The following is a 19,105-nucleotide window of genomic DNA, read 5'->3' on the forward strand; positions in this document are numbered from 1 at the left end:
TTTAAGTTTAATCTATTAAGGAAGAGATTGTTGTAGGGTGGTGAGAATAAGGTTTATGGGTGGATGGAGTCAATATGGGAAAGATTAGAGTCATAGAGTCCTACAGCAAGGAGGCAGGCCGTTTCACCCAAACTGGTCCATGTCAACCAAAATGTCCAACCATGCGAACTCCATTTCCTTGCACTTGGCCCATATTCTTCTCCACCTTTCCTATTTGTGTATTTATCCGAATGCCTTTGAAATGTTGTTAATGTGCCTGCCTCAACCAATTATACTGGCAGCTCATTCCATATGCGTATCACCCTTTGGAGAAAAAAAGATTGTCTCTTGGGTTCTCTTTTATTCTTTCCCCTCTAACCTTAAACTGATGTTCTATAGTCCTTGATTCATCCTGGAAAAAAGACTCAGTGAATTTACCCTGTCCATGCTTCTCCTGATCTCATGCACTTCTATACGATCACCCCCTCCGTCTCCTACGCCCCTGAGAATAAAAATTCCTAGTTTGTCCAACCTCTTCCTGTAGCTCAGACTGCTTAGTCCTGGCAACATCCTTGTAAATTTCTTCTGCACCTTTTCCAGTTTAATAACATCCTTCCTATAGTAAGGTGACCAAAACTGAACGCAATACTCCAAGTGCGGCCTCACCAAAGTCCTATACAACTGCAACATAACTTCTCAACTTCTATACTCAGTGCCCTGACTGATGAAAGCCAGAGTGCCAAAAGCCACTTCCACTGCCCTGTCGACCTGCGACTCCACATTCAGAGAACCATGCACCTGAACTCCAAGATCGCTCTGTTCCACTACTCTCCTTAAGATCTACCATTCACCAGGAAACTCCAATCTTTATTTTTGACTTTTCAAAATGCAATATTAAACTCCATTTGCCATTTTTCTGTCCACTTCCCCAGCTGATCAAGGTCCTGTTGCAATTTCTGAGCGCCTTCTTCACTGTCCATGATACCACCTATTTTAATGTCATCTGCAAACTTATTGATTATACCTTGTACGTTCTCATTCAAATCATTAATACAGATAACAAACAGCAATGGGCCTAGCACTGACCCCTGAGGCACACCAATAGTCACAGGCCTCCAGTCTACATGCATCCTTCCACTATTACCCTCTGCTTCCTACCATCAAGCCAATTGTGTATCCAATTTGCCAGCTCACCTCTGGATTCCATGCAATCTAACCTTCCAGAGCAGCCTACCATGTGGAACCTTGTCAAAAGCTTTGCCATACAGACTACGTCTACCATTCTGGCTCGGCAACCTTCCTGGTCACTTCATCAAAGAACTCTTAACAAATTTTTGAGGCATGATTTCCCACTCACAAAACCACGCTGACTACTCTTAATCAAACTGTGTCTTTCCAATGCATGTATATCTTATCCTTCAGAATCTTCTCCAGTAACTTACCTACCACAGATGTTAAACTTGTTCCGTAGTTCCCAGATTTTTCTTTGCAACCCTTCTTGAATAAGGGTGGCTGTTGCATGTTTTATTCACAAACATCCTTCATGAGATTGTTTAGTTTTGAAGGCAATTAACCTTTTTTTATGTAAAAAAATGCAGCAGACGTTCTTTAGCAGCAGCAGCATGCCAGAACAGCAATGAGCAAAATAACCAATTAATTCAGTTTGCTGGGGCTTATCCTGCACTACTGGTTGGGACATGAAGACAACTCAGCTCATCTTCAAATGTCATCTGTCTACTATCTGAATTGATGAACAGGGTTCATTTTGGCCTCTCATTAAAGAAAGGTACTTCTAATAATGCATCTTTTGCAAAGTACTGCATGAGTATGGTGGAGAATGTGAGGACTACAGATACTGGGGATAAGAGTCGAGAGTGTGGTGCTAGAAAAGCACAGCTGGTCAGGCAGCATCCGAGGAGCAGGAGAATTGACATTTAGGGCATAATGAGGCTTCATTTCTGCTGAAGGGCTAATGCCTGAAACGTTGATTCTCCTGCTCCTTGAATGCTGCCTGACCGGCTATGCTTTTCCAGCATCTCACACTCGACTCTGAATTACTTTGGTCCCAATCCATGACTTTTCAACTCTCAATCCTTTCCCCGAGCCAAGCTCAGATTTCCTACAGATTTGTCCATCATGCTAATAAGAGCCTTTATATAGCCTTGGTATCCAGAGGAGAGGAACTACGAACATATGAATATATATAAACTTATGCGTTCGATGATCGAAGGCTGTTTTGCTGAGCTGTGTTATGGTTATTATCACTATTGTTATTGTTAAGATTTTCCTTTTTTAGCTTAGTTATTATTTATTTGTGTAATTAGCAGGGTTTTTTTAATATTAGTTTGAATTGTTTGGTTTTGTATTGGTTGTAATATTCTAAAGAAAAAAATTCCTTTTTAATAAAAATATATATTTTTTTAAAAATCCAATTTCCTGTAAGGGAGGCAATGGCATGGCGGTATTGTCACTGGACTAGTAATCCAAAGACCCAACTAATGTATAGAGGACCGAATCTCATCATGGCAAATGGGAAATTTGAATTCAAATTTTAAAAAGGTCTGGAATTAAAAGGATAATGATGATCATGCAACCATTGTTAATTTTTATATAAACCCATGTACTTTGCTAAGTCCTTTAATGAAGGAAATCTGTCATCCTTACCTGGTCTGGCGTACGTGTGATCCAGATCCTCAGCAATGTAGTGGATTCTAAACTGCCCATTTCAGTGGCCTGGTTTGCATCTCAATTGTAGCAAACCACTAAAAAGTCTCAGAAAAGGAACAAACTGCACGAACCACCTGTCATTGACCTAGGGACCAGCAATGACAACAGCAAGCTTAGCCCTGTACGCCTGGGAAGGAACCTAGACATCTTCCTTCCTAACATCGGGAGGTCGGGATGGGATTACCAAAGTTGAAAAAATTCTTTTGCAGACTAGTTAATTATTAAATTAGATTACTTACAGTGTGGAAACAGGCCCTTCGGCCCAACAAGTCCACTCCGACCCTTCCGAAGAGCAACCCACCCAGACCCATTCCCCTAAAGTTACCCCTTCACTTAACACTACGGGCAATTTAGCATGGCCAATTCACCTAACCTGCACATTTTTGTACTGTGGAAGAAACCCACGCAGACTCAGGGAAAATGTGCAAACTCCACACAGACAGTTGATAAGGCGGGAATTGAACCCGGGTCTCTGGCGCTGTGAGGCAACAGTGCTAACCACTGTGCCACCGTGCTGCCCACAGTGTTAAGCAACATTCAAACAATGTCCTGGGCAACAACACTACCACTTGCCAGTACATATTTACTGGCGTCTTCAATAATAGGAGATCCAGCACACCAGTGTAAAAAAACCTGCAACAACAGTCAGCCAGACATGTTGAATAGATGATCCATCGTGGCCTCCTCCAGGGGTTCCCAGCATCACAGATGTCAGTCTGTAGCCAAATCAATTCACTTCAAGAAATGGCAGAAGACACTGGATATTACAACGGCAATGGGGTCCTGACAACATTTTGGCAATTGTACTGAAGATTTGTACTCCAGAACTTTGTGTATACTATCATAGAGATGTACAGCACGGAAACAGACCCTTCAGTCCAACTTGTCCATGCCGAACAGAGATCCCACCACAATCTAGTCCCACCTGCCAGCACCTAGCCCATATCCCTTCAAACCCTTCCTATTCATATACCCATCCAGATGCCTTTTAAATGTTGCAATTCTACCAGTCTCCTCTGGCAGCTCATTCCATACTCGCACTAACCTCTGTGTGAAAACGTTGCCCCTTAGGTCTCTTTTATATCTTTCCCCTCTCACCCTAACCCTATGCCCTCTAGTTCTGGACTCCCCCACCCCAGGGAAGAGACTTTGTCTGTTTGTCCTATCCAGGGTTAGTAAGTTTGAAGATAACATTAAAATAAGTGGAGTAGTGAACAGCGAAGAAGATTATCTTGGAGTATAACGGAGTATTGGGGGTGGCACGGTGGCACAGTGGTTAGCACTGCTGCCTCACAGCGCCAGAGACCTGGGTTCAATTCCCGCCTCAGGCGACTGACTGTGTGGAGTTTGTACATTCTCCCCGTGTCTGCGTGGGTTTCCTGCGGGTGCTCCGGTTTCCTCCCACAGTCCAAAAATGTGCAGGTTATGTGAATTGGCCATGCTAAATTGCCTGTAGTGTTAGGTAAAGGGGTAAATGTAGGGGAATGCGTCTGGGTGTTTTGCGCTTTGGCGGGTCGGTGTGGACTTGTTGGGCCAAAGGGCCTGTTTCCACACTGTAACTAATCTAATCTAATCTAATCTAAAACGGGACTTGATCAGATGGGCCAATGTGCTGAGGAGTGACCCGTGGAGTTTAATTTAGATAAATGTGAGGCATTGCATTTTGCTAAGGCAAACCAGGATAGGACTTATACAGCTAATGATAGGGCCCTCGGATGTGTTGCCCAACAGAGACCTAAGGGTGCAGGTGCATAGTTCCTTGAAGGTGGAGTCACAGGTAGACATAGTGGTGAAGATGATGTTTGGCATGTTTACCTTCATTGGTCAGAACATTGAATATAGGAATTAGGATGTAACATTGCAGCTGTACAGGACATTGGTGAGGCAGCTTTTAGAATACTATTCAATTCTGGAAGCTCTTCTATGGGAAGGATGCCGTTAATCTTGAGTGCAGAAAAGATTTACAAGGATGTTCCTGCGACTGGAGCATTTGAGTTATAGGGAGGGGCTTAATAGGCTGGGGCTTTTTTTCCCTGGCACATTAGAGACTAAAGGGTGACCTTGTAGAGATTTATAAAATCATGAGGGGCATGGATAGGGTGAATAGCCAAGGTCATTTTCCCAGCATGGGGGAGTCCAAAACTAAAGGCCATAGGTTTCTGGTGAGAGGGAAAATATTTAAAAAGGACCTGAGGGATAACTTTTTCACGCAGGGGGTAGTGCACTAATGGAACTCAGAGGAAGTGATGGAGGTAGAAACGACTGCAACATTTAAAAGCCATCTGGATGGGAAAATGAATAGGAAGGGTTTTGGGGCATATAGGCCAAATGCTGGCAGATTAGCATGTCTGGTCAGTGTGGGCGAGTTAGACTGAACTTGGTCTGTTTTCATGCAGTATGACTGTAAGCTCTTCTAGCATAGCTGTGTCACTAGCATCTGTCCAACAATGTTGAAAGTTGCCCAGCTATATGATGGAAATGTGTTGCTGGAAAAGCGCAGCAGGCCAGGCAGCATTTCCTGAAGAAGGGCTAATGCCCGAAACGTCGATTCTCCTGTTCCCTGGATGCTGCCTGGCCTGCTGCGCTTTTCCAGCAACACATTTCCATCTCTGATCTCCAGCATCTGCAGACCTCACTTTCTCCAGCTATATGATGTACAGGGGAACCTCGATTATCCGAATGACATGGACGGGAAGTATTTTGTTCAGATAAACAAATGCTGGATAACACCATTTAGCCAAGCATCGGGACCTTGCAATCTTGTTTCGATAATCCAAAATTCGGATAATTAACATTCCTCTGTACACAAAAAGAAAGGCATATCTAACTCGTCCAGTTACTGTTCCATCAGTCTACTCTTGTAAAGTGATGGAAGGTGTTATCAACAGTTCAATCAGGCAACACTTGGTTAGTAACAATTCAATCAGTGATGCTTAGTTTGGGTATGCCAGGGCCCAATCAAACTCTGACCTCATTAAGGCTTGTTCAAACATGGGCAAAAGAGCTGCAATTCCAGAGGTGACCTTGATATCAAGGCAGCATTTAACCAAATGTGACCTTAAGGACCTCAAGCAAAAGTAAACTCACTGGGAATCAAAGGGAAAGGTATCCACTAAAATGGTGGACTGAATAGCTGGATCTTGCAGCTGCTCCTGAGATTCAGGCTTATTTTTCAATTTAATTCTATATTTCTTAGTTATTAAATTTCAGAAGTATAAGATTTTTATTTTGATTCATGTTTAATTATTTTATTATACGTACATGAATAAGAAATGTTTGGAGGGATATGGGCAAAGTCCAGGCAGGTGGGACTAGTTTAGTTAGGGATTATGGTCAGCATGGACTGGTTGGATCAAAGAGTCTGACTCTATATCACTGGTTGGAGTCATAACTACCATAGGGAAAATAGTTGTTGTTGGGGGTCAGTCATCTTAACTCCAGGACGTCTCTGCTGGAGTTCCTCAAAAGGCAATATCCTAGACACAGCCATCTTCAGCTACTTTTTCAATGACCATTATAAGGTCAGAAATGGGGGAATGTTTGTTGCACACCATTCAGGACCATAGGCAGCACGACCTTGACATTATTCATGCTTAGGGTGACAACTGACAAGTAACATTTGTGCCAGGCAATGACCATCTCCAACAAGAGAAAATCTTGTCAGTGGCATTGCTTTTTCTCAATCCTCCACCATCAACGTCTTGGGAATTGCCATTGGCTAGAAACTGGACTAGCCGTATAATTACTGTGGCAAAAAAAGCAGGTAAACGGCTAGGAATCCTGTGGCAAGTAACTCATTTGCTGTCTCCCCAAATCCTGTGCACGATCTACAAGGTACAAGTCAGGAGTGTGATGGAATACTCTCCATTGCCTGGATGGGTGCAGCTCAAACAACAGTATGACACTTGACATAATTCAGGACAAAGCAGCCCATCTGATTGATATCCTGCCCACATTTATTCCATTCACCACCGATGCTCATCAGCTGTACATACAAGATGCATACCAGTAACTAACCAAGGCTCCTCAGACAGCACCTTCCAAACCCAGCACTATTCCAATCTGAAAGAGAAGGGCAGCAGGTATATGAGAACACCATCACTGTGAGATTTCATCCAAGTGATGTACCATCTACACATTTCCATTCCTTCAGAAGCATTGGGTTAATATCATGGAATTCCCTCTGTATTAGTATTTCGGGTATTTCTACACCAAATGGACTGAAGCAGTTCAAGCAGGCAGCTCACCACCACTTTCTCAAAGGGCAACTAGTGATGGGTAGTAAATGCTGGCCCAGTCAGTGAAGCTGTCATTTCTTGACTGAATTTTTAAGAAGTCTATGTTATAGAAAGAGTGTAGTTGCATCATTATATTTCATTAAACTGTTGCCTGAAATTCCTCCTGCATTTACCTCAGTTGCACTTATTAATGACAAACCTATAACTGTCACTTTCAATCCATCATCGCAAAGGTCTGTGTAAACATGATCCAAGATGAGTAAGATCTGTGCTGCTGAATGCTTTTCACACTTCCATTGGTCATTTCCCAAAGGGCACACTACTGCCTGGAAACTTTGCCTGCCAGCAATATGCACTGCAGTAATATTACCAACTGCCCTTGTGAAAATACCATGTTCACTAAATAGTTTTATGAATCTATACAGTACCCAGTAATCTTATTCCTTTCACTGGTTTTATAGTGGAAAATATTGTTTCTTTAGAATTTTAGGCTTCATTTACATATGAAAGATTTTAGAACCCTGTTCAAACTAAAACATTCTGCTTTTAAACAGTGTTGGTCAGAAGCGGGTAATATTATGGAGTCTGCAAATCAAGCAAGAAATGTAAGTGTCATGTTAATGATCCTATGGTCTGATTTGATTTGACTGACGCTGTAAGATTTTTCACATTAATTCTTGTTTTGTTTTTATGGACAGCACAGTCCACAAGATGAGTGTGCCCTGGGGTAGAGAGTCCACTTGACTCTGCTTAAAGCCGAAGTCCTGATGTTAGATTTGATTATTGCTACATCAGCCATTCCTTTCCTATAAAATATAATTGATATATTTTGCCTGTATATTTTTGAAGTGCAGTACTGAGCTGGTTTATCTATTTGAGTTTATTTCCTGTTTTTCATTGTATTCATTGTGCTCACGTCTTGTATTATTTTATTGGATGTATTTCCCTTTCAGTCACCATATTTCCTAGGTTTGTGCACCACTAATGTGTGAATGAGAGTGAGATTCTCTATGCAACAATACAGTCTACCATATGATGTAAAAATTAAGCAAAACTGTTTGTTCAATTGAGTTATGGGCTCATGGGCTGAGAAGTGGCAAGTGGAGTTTAATTTAGATAAATGTGAAGTCCTGCATTTTTTGAAAGGCCATTCAGGGCAGGACTTCTGTACTTAATGGTAAGGTCCTGGGGAGTGTTGCTGAACATAGAGACCCCTAGAGTGCAGGTTCATTGTTCCTTGAAAGTTGAGTTGCCGATAGATAAGATGGTGAATAAAATGTTTGATATGCTTGCCGTTATTATTCAGTGCATTGAGATAGGAGTTGGAAAGTCATGTTGCAGCTGTACAGTACGTTGGTTAGGTCACTTTTAGAATACTGCATGCAGTTCTGGTCTCCCGGCTATAGGAAGGATGTTGTGAAACTTGAATGAGTTCAGAAAAGATTTACAAAGCTATTGTCAGGATTGGAGAGTTTGAGCTGTACTGAGAGACTGAACAAGCTAGGGCTGCTTTCCCTGGAGTGTTGGAGGTTGATGGGTGACCTTAGGTTTAAAACAATAGTGGATAGGTTGACTAGGCAAGGTCTTTTCTCCAGGATAATGGAGTACAAAACTAGAGGCCACTGGTTTAAGATGAGAGGGGAAAGATTTAAAAGAAACCAAGGGGATACGTTTTCATGCAGAGGGTGGTATGTGTATGGAATGACCTGCCAAAGGAGGTGGTGGAAGCTGGTGCAATTATAACGTTTAAAAGGCATCTGGATGGGTACATGATTAGGAAAGATTTAAAGGGATATCAGCCAAATGCTGGCAAAGGGCCTAAATTTATTTAGGGTATCTGGTTGGAATTGTCAAGTTGGACTGAAAGGTCTGTTTCCACACTGTACAGCTCTATGACTCTGAGTTGATTTTAGAAATAACTTTAGTGTGCTCATTCATCTCTAGGAATGATGCAATTTTAATTGTCACTTGGTATAACTTTAAAGTGTGAGCTTGCTGCATGGTATAGAAAATTCAATTAAAAAATCTACACTGTGCAAAGCAGCCTGGACTGACCACATCCTTAGCAGTTGTGCTCAATTTCTTTTTACTGAAGTATCAAAGTCTCTGAATATTATGTGCCTGAGGAATACAGCAGTGTTGTGATAAGTGATCATTGAATATTGATCCAATGGTTCAGCAGCGTTCAAGCCACTTGCCTACTTCAGGGAGTCATGAGGGAACATTATAATTAAAACATAGCCAGCCATGTTCTTGTGCCAGGAGTATTGAGTTTTCTCAGTGACTGGCCTACTGAATGTTGAGGTGAATTGCCTCTGCTGCTGTTGAAAAAATGCTTACAATTAAGTCTACTAAGTTTACAACTCAGATTTACAGGTAATAAAATCACCAGATTTGTTAATATTTAACATTACCTTTTTAAAAGAAAATACTGTGTTCTAGCATTTTAATTCTTTATTGAGAGTGATGATCTAGTGAAGACATCAGTACGAGGAACAGTAGTACCTGTACTTTCCAGTTAGTTTCAGGTTGTCCCAAAGCAGTTGTATTCCTGGAAGATGTAGAATAAAGCTCCCTCGTACCCTAAAGTCAAAATATCATGTGTATGTTATCAGTGTGATATTTTTCCACTTCCCACACTTAGCATTCCATGGCCACTGGGAGTGTAGCTGCAAGTGACCTGTTTTGTTATCCTTGATGGAAGTCAGCTAAGGTTGCCTCAAACTAATTTCATACAGGAGCTTTTTTTAGATGACAGAGAAGGCTTCAATTCTGATTAGTTGCTTAGATTTGTAAAACCTAGCTGATGCACTATATCCTTTTTTCAGAGGAGGAAACTTGTTATTCTTCCATTGTCTGGCTTTTATGGTAAGTCGAGTCTCTCAAAAACATGCTTGACTCTTAACTACCCTCTGTAGTGGTCTAGGAACCACGCTGTTAAATGAAACAACTAGAAAGAATAACAAGAATAAAAGAGGATGGACCAATGAACTTAAAATCAGAAACATTGAAGACACACCCAGTCAAGTCACCTATGCACATCAATCTGCAGACTGTTATAAGATTTGGAGAGAGACATCTGACTGACAGTATAACAATCTGATGTTGACATACTCACAATTATATTCATCAGTTAATGTATTAGAACAAGCATCACATTCGATCATGTTTATTACATTGGAATTTTATTTGAGGCTCTCTTCACTATTTTGGAACCAAAAAAGTGCATTGTATTGGTAATAAAATGCTTTACTCAGATAATGGTTGCTAATTTCTGAATTCAGCTGTAGAATTCTCATTAGATTTAGGTTGGTTTGCAGCTGTACATTTAGTATATATTTTTGTAATTATTTTTATTTTCATCACCACTTCCCACAGGCTTCACAGGCACCAATAAAATCTGCAGATCAAAGTAAAGATGAGGAGAGACCAAAGCCTAAAGAATCAGCACCAGCTTCAACATGTCTGTTGGAGCACTGGCCCAAAGGAGAAGGACTTGGTTATGAAGGCATGGGACTGGGCATGGGACTGAGGGGTGCGATCCGGTTACCATCCTTTAAGGTAAGGGAAGCACAGTATCACCAGAGGACAAACCTATTGTTAAGATCAGTATTATCGCTACATCATTTTTGGTACCAGTTTTCTCATTTTAATTCTAGTGCTTGAAGTGCCACAAAATTTATAATTTGCAAAAATACCTTAATTCATTGCAACATTGGAAAATAATGTTCGGTGGAGAATTGCTCAACACACAGCTTTGCATCCATTGTCCCCTGAGACACTTGTGTAGTCTTTAAAATAGCATTACATTTTTGTGTTGTAATTGCTTAACAACACTCTGATGAATGACTTTCTGATTCAACATACTTAGAGTTCCATTTAAATGTTGGATTCCATTTTTGTTCAGTTTCAGTTGATAGGTTGTGTTGCATTAATTTCTTGGCTCCATTGATAAGATTGATAAATTAACATCCAACTTTTCTTACCACCAACCCCAGCTCCTCTTACTTTACTATGTCTTTGTTTTAAACATTAGGTCTTTTTCATTTATAGTATGGCTTTCCTGATGGTGTTGTGCAACCTTTACTCAAGGGTGGAGTGGGGATGGGTATATTAATTTTTCTCTTATTCAGAGACTGGTGAGTCAATTTCAGGAAAAAAAAAGTCATTTTTACCACTACAGTAAGCATGCATTTCAGGAAAAGAGAACAAAACAATAATTGAATGAGTACTTCATAAAAATTACCTTTAAAAAGTGCCAAACAGCACATCTAACTAATGAAAACTTTTTTTTTTCTGGTTAAGAAGCAGAATTAGGGAGAGAAAAACATAAGGCTCCAAGTCTTAGTCATGAGGCAGCTGGAGACCAGAGTGAACTGAGGAGTCAGATTTAATTAACACTGAGCATGGTCCACTCCTGGCAAGTGGATACGCTGGCCTTAGTGATTTTCACACAAGTTAGGGGTGGAAGCGGGCTGCCTTTCAGACTGGATTTTTCTCCATTCTCTACGTTTTTGTGGATAGGTTATTGGGGAGGTAGGAGAAGGCGAAGGCTGGATGTATGATCAGGATAGTTGATCATTCACTTACCCATTCATCCATCCACACACACTCATTGACTCAGATACCCTGCATTTACTCTCACCTTTTAACTCCCCTCACCCCCATTTATTCATTCACACACACTCTTTATGCCACATTCACTCAATCTATCAAAACCCCACCTTGGCATTCGCCTCCTCCAACTTAGTCATTCGTCCACCACATTTCATTACTCTTGATATATCCTTCAGCCATTCCCTCGTTCCGCAGCCACAGCTACTCATTGTGCACTAAACCCCGCTGATCGCACTTACACCTCCAGGTCATGGCCTGGCTCCACACCTATTGCCCCTTGTCATTCATGCACCACTATCACCATCACAGAAGCGGGTCTCATTCTTTTCACCTACTGCACCAGCCTGACCCTCATTTCCTGTCCGCCCAAGCCATAGTCTCCTGTAATGCTGCCTGTCCCAGTCTTGCAGACTCACCCCTGCAGTCTAAGTCCTCAGGCTGAGAGAAACCATTCCTTGCTGAGCAGCTCACTGCTCCTGCAATCATACACTGTTTCTGTGAAATAACCAGCCTGTGTTTGGAGGAGCAGCTCCTTTTGTAAGTCCAGTTACACTTAACTTCATTTTGGATAAGGGTTCAAAGCCACGTTGTAGCCACTTGTTGGATAAGCTGGCAAGACAATGTCTTTCGTTTCAATGTGCGAAAGACAATTAGTTAAATTTTTTTACCGTTGCAAACCACAAAAAAAGGGATCTTCCAGCTGGTGTTGCCACAGGCATGCATTTTGGAACCAGCCGCACAAATGTTTTGTTTCAGAACCAGTTTAAGGAGATAGCATCTTCCCAGGACAGCTCTTATCTACCTACTCATCTGGCTCCATTCTCCATGAGCTGGGTTACCCACAAATCCACTGCCGTGCCTTAAGTCTCTGGAAGTTGACCAATTTATTTTCTAACTAGAATTAAAAGCAATTGCAGGATGGGCCCACATGGCTAGTCAATAAGGTCATAGCTAATCATATTCTGATAAATTAATGTCAATGCCCCCTAATGGAGTACCTTGTCAGCTCTACAACACTGCAACATTTGTCAGAACATTGCAGAAGACAATCTTCAGACAGCCTTAACTTCCTGATGGTCTTTCTACATTTGAGAAGTTGAAGTATGAGGCTGCAACAGAGTTATTTTCCCAAAACATTTAAGATCGCAGGTTTGATAACAAAAGACATATTTCCACAGATATGTAATTAGCATTATTTATAGATTGACTCAAAAAAGAAGATAGCCAGGAACAGATGCTGTGCATTAGCCTGCCTTAACAAACCAAAAGCAAAATACTGCGAATGCTGGAAACCTGAAAAAGAAACAAAGTACTGAAGAAAGTCAGCACTTTCAGCAGCACATGGAGAAAGAGAAACCGAGGCAACATTTCAGGTCTAATACGAAGCATGTTTGGAACTGGTCAGCTGGTTCTGAAGAAGTCACATTGGGCCCGAAACGTTCCCTCTGTTTCTCTGTCCACTGATGCTGCCAGACTTGCTGAGTTTCTGCAGCACTTTGTTTTGATTTTAGGCCAGTCTTAACATCTTGCTGGTTGGAACTAAAGTCATCAAAGTGATTACTTTCAGTGGAACAATATGTAAATGTGAGCGTTATTTTACTGCTTTAATATCTTTGCGCACAGGCAAATCTATTGCAATTCCTTGTTTATTGATAGACAGATTGTTCACAATGGATGAATGACTAAGATTTTCTGAATGTCAAGTCATGTGTTTTTGTAGGTAAAGAGGAAAGAGCCACCTGATGCTGCCTCCTCAGGTGATCAAAAGAGAATTAGACCATCTACTCCACTGGATGATGATGATGAAGGTTTGTCCACATTTGACGCATTTACATGCATTGAACTGTAGTTCAAGAATGCTTCACTCAAATTTTCTGAATGACTCTTACATAGGTTGCCTTCCCTCCGATCCAGTACTAGTTACAGGAGTTGATATCAGTTATTGTGCTTCTAGACTCTGGAATTCTGTTCTTAATTCTTGTACTTTACTGTCTCTTTCCCCATCTTCAAACCTCCTTAAAATTTGCTCCCTTAAATGCTTTCCCCAGCTTCTCCCCTACTTGCTGTTATATTATTTAATCTCCAATATCTCACTTTGGATTACTTCATTATGCATTGGATCCGTTTTAGTTGACACAAATTATTTGGTCTGTACTTCATGTAATTTGTGACTGAAATATTATGTGTCTCAGATACTACAGGCACATTTGAGTGTTACCTGCTGTAAAATATCCTTTGGTAATGTCACAGTTATGATGTCACAAAGTAGATTATGTCACAAATGGACTACTTAATTATGAAGGGTTCAATGAGAACTGAATATATTAGAGAAGATTTATAACTTAACAAGAAGGCTGAGGGGTGATCATGTGGATTTATTGAAATGCAAAGTTCTAATTTCATCCCTTCATCGCCTGTAACAGAGTCTGAACGTGACCGAGACATGTCAGATGTAGCCAGTCATTCTTCTGAATTATCTAAGAGGGACTTGGAATCGGTCACCGAGAGGCGAAAGCCAGCAAAACCTTTAAAGCTAGACAGTGAAGGAGAGGAGGAAGAGGAAACTTCTGGGAAAGAGGAAGAAGAGTCATCATCAGAGAAGGAGGATGAGGAGGAACAAGATGAAGAAGAAGAGGTTTCTGAAAAGGCTTTGTCAGAAAAGGTTGGTTTGTTCTAGTGTTTTATTACAAGCTGACACAGACAATTCTTCAGTACCAAAACTTGTACAGTCCAGTCTTCCAACAGATTATTCACTGAACCTTTTGATGGATGCATATTATGGGTACTTTGGTCTCTTCTGGAACAGGCTGGCTTCAATAGTATTAATTATTTTAGACCACTTTCAAACAGAGAATAAGTCTGTAAACAGCTTGAAACTAAAGTCCAGCCAGCACTCTTAGACTTAACTGTAAGTAAATATCCAGTCCACTTGACTGCAGCAGAGCTAATTAAGTGTTTCTGCAATGCCTCTTATACCCACTTGATGTTTTTAGTATGCCTTGTAATTCAACTGCAGAATGCTACACTAGATTAGATTACATTACAGTCTGGAAACAGGCCCTTCGGCCCAACAAGTCCACGCCGACCCGCCGAAGCGAACCCACCCATACCCCTACCCCTACATTTACCCCTTACCTAACACTACGGGCAATTTAGCATGGCCAATTCACCTGTCCCTGCACATCTTTGGACTGTGGGAGGAAACCGGAGCACCCGGAGGAAACCCACGCAGACACGGGGAGAACGTGCAAACTCCACACAGTCAGTCGCCTGAGGCGGGAATTGAACCCGGGTCTCTGGCGCTGCGAGGCAACAGTGCTAACCACTGTGCCACCGTGCCGCCCATAACTTTTGCTTCTGCTACTTCTGCTATCTTTGTAAACATGGTCATCAAAGGGTTGAGGCAATGTACTGATGGTTTGATGGGTGAAGGAGCTTGTCATAAAAGAAAAGAAAGGAAAATCTGCAATGAAAGTATTCTGGGAAATGTCATTACGGAATGTGTAAATAGAATCATCCGGTTCTACCTCATATAGTCAGCTTCCAGGAGAAGCTAATCTGCCTAAGAAGCTGGTTTCCTATGGGTGTTATAATTGACTCCAACAGAAATACTTAGGATACTCAAAATGATGAGTGGAGAGAGAAGTATTACAATTTCATTACTTTTAAAAGATAAGTCTCTCTGAATTGACTGTTTATTAAAGTTAAGACTACACGGAAAGAAACCCACCCCTTTTCCTATTTTCATCTTCAAAGCATTCTCATGTGGCAGCCTCGCTACATATGTGATAAACCAACATGAAGGAAGGGATTACAGTACTGTATAATTGTTTAACTAAAATAATTCCTAAATTATCTGGCAGGTAATTATTTTTAATTATTATTTTTCAGTGTATAATCATTATTTTCTGTTGATCATATGATGAAATTAATTTTACTGAATATTTTCAGGAGGAAGATGTTGAAGATGATGAAGCAGATATTGAGACCAGTGAAAAAGAGGGCCTGGATTCTGAAGAAGGTGAGGTCTTAATCAGGCATTTGAATTGTAGAACATTAGTAACTTCAGTATAAAATTAAATGTACAATATTTTAATGTTCACTGTTCACCTGTATGTCATGACTAATAGAATAAGAAAATGCCAAATAGCCATTTACTCTCGGAGTATTGTATAGCTAAAAAAGGAGGCATGTGATGCATACCGGACTCGTAATACCAATAGAAACTAGGAGGAGTATCTCGAATGTAGGAGACAGGCGAAGGCTGGAATAAGGAAGGCTAAGAGGAAGCATGAGAAAAGGATGGCAGGCTTTGCTAAAACAAATAGCAAAATGTTCTGCAAACATATTAACATTAAAAGATTAATGAAGAATAGAGTGGGGCCCACACGGAATAAGCAGGGTAAACAGTTCACTGAAGCAAAGGGTATGGCAGAGGTACTAAATGAGTATTTGCTTTACAAAATTATAAAATAGTAGCATTGGCCTTGTTGAAAATGTGGGTGTTGAGCAACTGAGTAGTATAGTGATAGGTAAGGAAGAGGTGCTAAAAGGGCTGGCAGCTCGAGTACAGAAGTCACCAGGCCTGGATGGGATATATCCTGGTTTGCTGAGAGAGGAAAGGAAGCAAATTGCGGAGCTGTTGACAGAAACTTTCCAGACCCCTCTGAACACAGGATTAATCCTGGGAAGGCTGCAGGATTGCAAATGTGACACTGTTGTTTAAGGGGTAAAGAATAACCAAGGAAACTACAGACCTGTCAACTCAACATCAACAGTGGGAAAGCTGATGGAGGCCATAATATGGGATAAGGTAATTTTAGTGAAATAAGGTAATACTAGACAGTCAACATGGAATTTGTCAAAGGCAGGTCATGTTTGATAAATTTGATTGAGTTCTTTGCCAAGGAGAGACAGGCAGTGGTTGAGGGTATTGCTGTGGATGTTGTATATTTGGACTGTCAGAATGTATTTGATACAGTGACACATAGCAGGCTGGTTAGCAAGTTAGAAATGTTTGGGATTGATGGTCCTTGGCAGCATCAGAAGTTGGCTAAAAGTTAGGAAACAGAGGCTAGCTATAAATAGAAATTTCTCAGATTGGAGACGAGTTGAAAGCATTGGGACACATTTTGTTTCTGATTTGTGTTAACAATTTGGAAGTGGATGTTGGTGTTGAGGGCAAAAACCTCCTAAATTCACAGATGACATTAAGCTAGGGAGAGTAATGAATTGTGAGGATGACACTGAGTGACTTCAGGGGAACACTGACAAGCTGGCCAAATGGGCAGAGACCTGACAAATGAATTTTAATGCAGAGTATTGTGAGGTAATACATTTTATTAGAAGTTACATGGAGAGACAATGCAGGCTCAATGATACAACTTTAAAGGGAGTACAGGAGCAGAGGGACCTTAGTGTTCACTTGCATAATTCTTTGAATTTGGCCAGGCAAGTTGAAATAGTTGTTCAGAAGGTTTATAGAATCCTTGGGTTCATAAATAGTCGTATAGAGTATAAAAACAGGGAAATTATGCTGTACCTGTATACATCGTTGGTCAGACCAATTTTGGAGTATTGCGTTCAGTTTTAGGCACTTTATTATTTAAGGAAAGATGTTAAGCAAAGTGATAGAAAATTAAAAGGTTTAAAAATTGATAAATCTTGTAGCCCAAATGGGCTACATCCTAGAGTTCTGAGAAAGGTGGCTGAAGAAATTAGCAGAGGCGTTGGTTGTAATCTTTCAAAAATCACTGGAGTCAGGGCAAGTCCCAGATGATTGCTGTTGTAACCCCCTTGTTCAAGAAAGGATCAAGACAAACGATGGAAAATTACAGGCCGATTAGCCTAACCTCAGTTGTAGGTAAAGTTCTAGAATCCATCGTTAAGGATGAGATTTCTAAATTCTTGGAAGTGCAAGGTTGGATTAGAACAAGTCAGCATGGATTTAGTAAGGGGAGGTCGTGCCTGGCAAACCTGTTAGAATTCTTTGAAGAGGTAACAAGTAGGTTAGACTAGGGAAACCCAGTGGATGTTATCTACCTAGACTTCCAAAAGGCCTTTGATAAGGTGCCTCACGGGAGGCTGCTGAGTAAGGTGAGGGCCCATGGTGTTCGAGGTGAGCTACTGGCATGGGTTGAGGATTGACTGTTTGACAGAAGGCAGAGAGTTGGGATAAAAGGTTCTTTTTCGGAATGGCAGCTGATGACAAGTGATGTCCCGCAGGGTTCAGTGTTGGGGCTGCAGCTGTTCACTTTGTATATTAATGATCTGGATGAAGGGACTGGGTGCATTCTGGTGAAGTTGGCCAATGATATGTAGTTAGGTGGACAGGCAGGTAGTTCTGAGGAGGTGGGGAGGCTGCAGAAAGATTTAGACAGTTTGGGAGAATGGTCCAGGAAATGACTGATGAAATTCAATGTGAGCATATCTGAGGTCTTGCATTTTGGAAAAAAACAATACAGGCATGGGATATTTTCTAAATGGTGAGAAAATTCATAAAGCCAAAGTACAGTCTGGGAGCACTAGTCCAGGATTCTCTAAAGGTTTATTTGCAGGTTGAGTCCATAGTTAAGAAAGTAAACATCATGTTAGAACATAGAACTTTACAGCGCAGTACAGGCCCTTCGGCCCTCTGTTGCGCCGCCCTGTCATACTAATCTGAAGCCCGTCCCACCTACACTATTCCATGTACATCCATTTACCTGTCCAATGACGACTTAAATGCACTTAAACTTGGCGAATCTACGACTGATGCAGGCAAAACATTCCATACCCTTACTACTGTCTGAGTAAAGAAACTACCTCTGACATCTGTCTTATACCTATCTCCCCTCACTTTAAAGTTGTCCCCTCGTGTTTGCCATCCCCATACTTGGAAAAAGGCTCTCCCTGTCCACCCTATCTAACCCTCTGATTATCTTGTATGTCTCTATTAAGTCACCTCTCAACCTTCTTCTCTCTAGCGAAAACAGCCTCAAGGCCCTCAGCCGTTCCTCGTAAGACATTCCTTCCGTACCAGGCAACATCCTAGTAAATCTCCTCTGCACCCTTTCCAAAGCTTCCACATCCTCCTTATAATGCGGTGACCAGAACTGTACACAATACTCCGTGGCCGTACCAGAGCTTTGTACAGCTGCAGCATAACCTCCTGGCTCCGGAACTCAATCCCTCTATTAATAAAGGCCAAAGCACTGTTTGTCTTCTTAACAACCCTGTCAACCTGGGTGGCAACTTTCAGGGATCTGTGTACATGGACACCGAGATCTCTCTGCTCACCTGCACTCCCAAGAATCCTACCATTAGCCCAGTACTCTGCATTCCGATTACTCCGGCCAAAGTGTATCACCTCACACTTGTCCACATTAAACTCCATTTGCCACCTCTCAGCCCAACTCTGCATCCTATCTGTGTTTCTCTGCAACCTACTACATCCTTTGTCACTATCCACAACTCCATCGACCTTAGTGTCGTCTGCAAATTTACTAACCCTCATCCAGGTCATTTATAAAAATGAGGAACAGCAGTGGACCCAACACCAACTC

General features: G+C 41.3%; 1 protein-coding gene across 5 annotated transcripts in view; it reads left to right on the forward strand.

The window, feature by feature from the left end:
- The window catches only part of setd1ba (SET domain containing 1B, histone lysine methyltransferase a), a 135,829-nt gene that overhangs the window by 89,003 nt on the left and 27,721 nt on the right, over positions 1-19,105 (forward strand). For all 5 annotated transcript variants that reach the window (XM_088000050.1, XM_088000052.1, XM_088000053.1 and 2 more), the window contains 4 exons: positions 10,323-10,505; positions 13,282-13,369; positions 13,985-14,223; positions 15,513-15,582. In XM_088000050.1, coding sequence (XP_087856176.1) covers positions 10,323-10,505; positions 13,282-13,369; positions 13,985-14,223; positions 15,513-15,582 — 580 coding nt within the window. The remainder of the gene's footprint in view (positions 1-10,322; positions 10,506-13,281; positions 13,370-13,984; positions 14,224-15,512; positions 15,583-19,105) is intronic.

This window comes from Chiloscyllium plagiosum, unplaced genomic scaffold, assembly GCF_037043375.1.
Source record: "Chiloscyllium plagiosum isolate Xiang-an unplaced genomic scaffold, Cpla_swu_hap1 HiC_scaffold_24, whole genome shotgun sequence".
NCBI lineage: Eukaryota > Metazoa > Chordata > Chondrichthyes > Orectolobiformes > Hemiscylliidae > Chiloscyllium > Chiloscyllium plagiosum.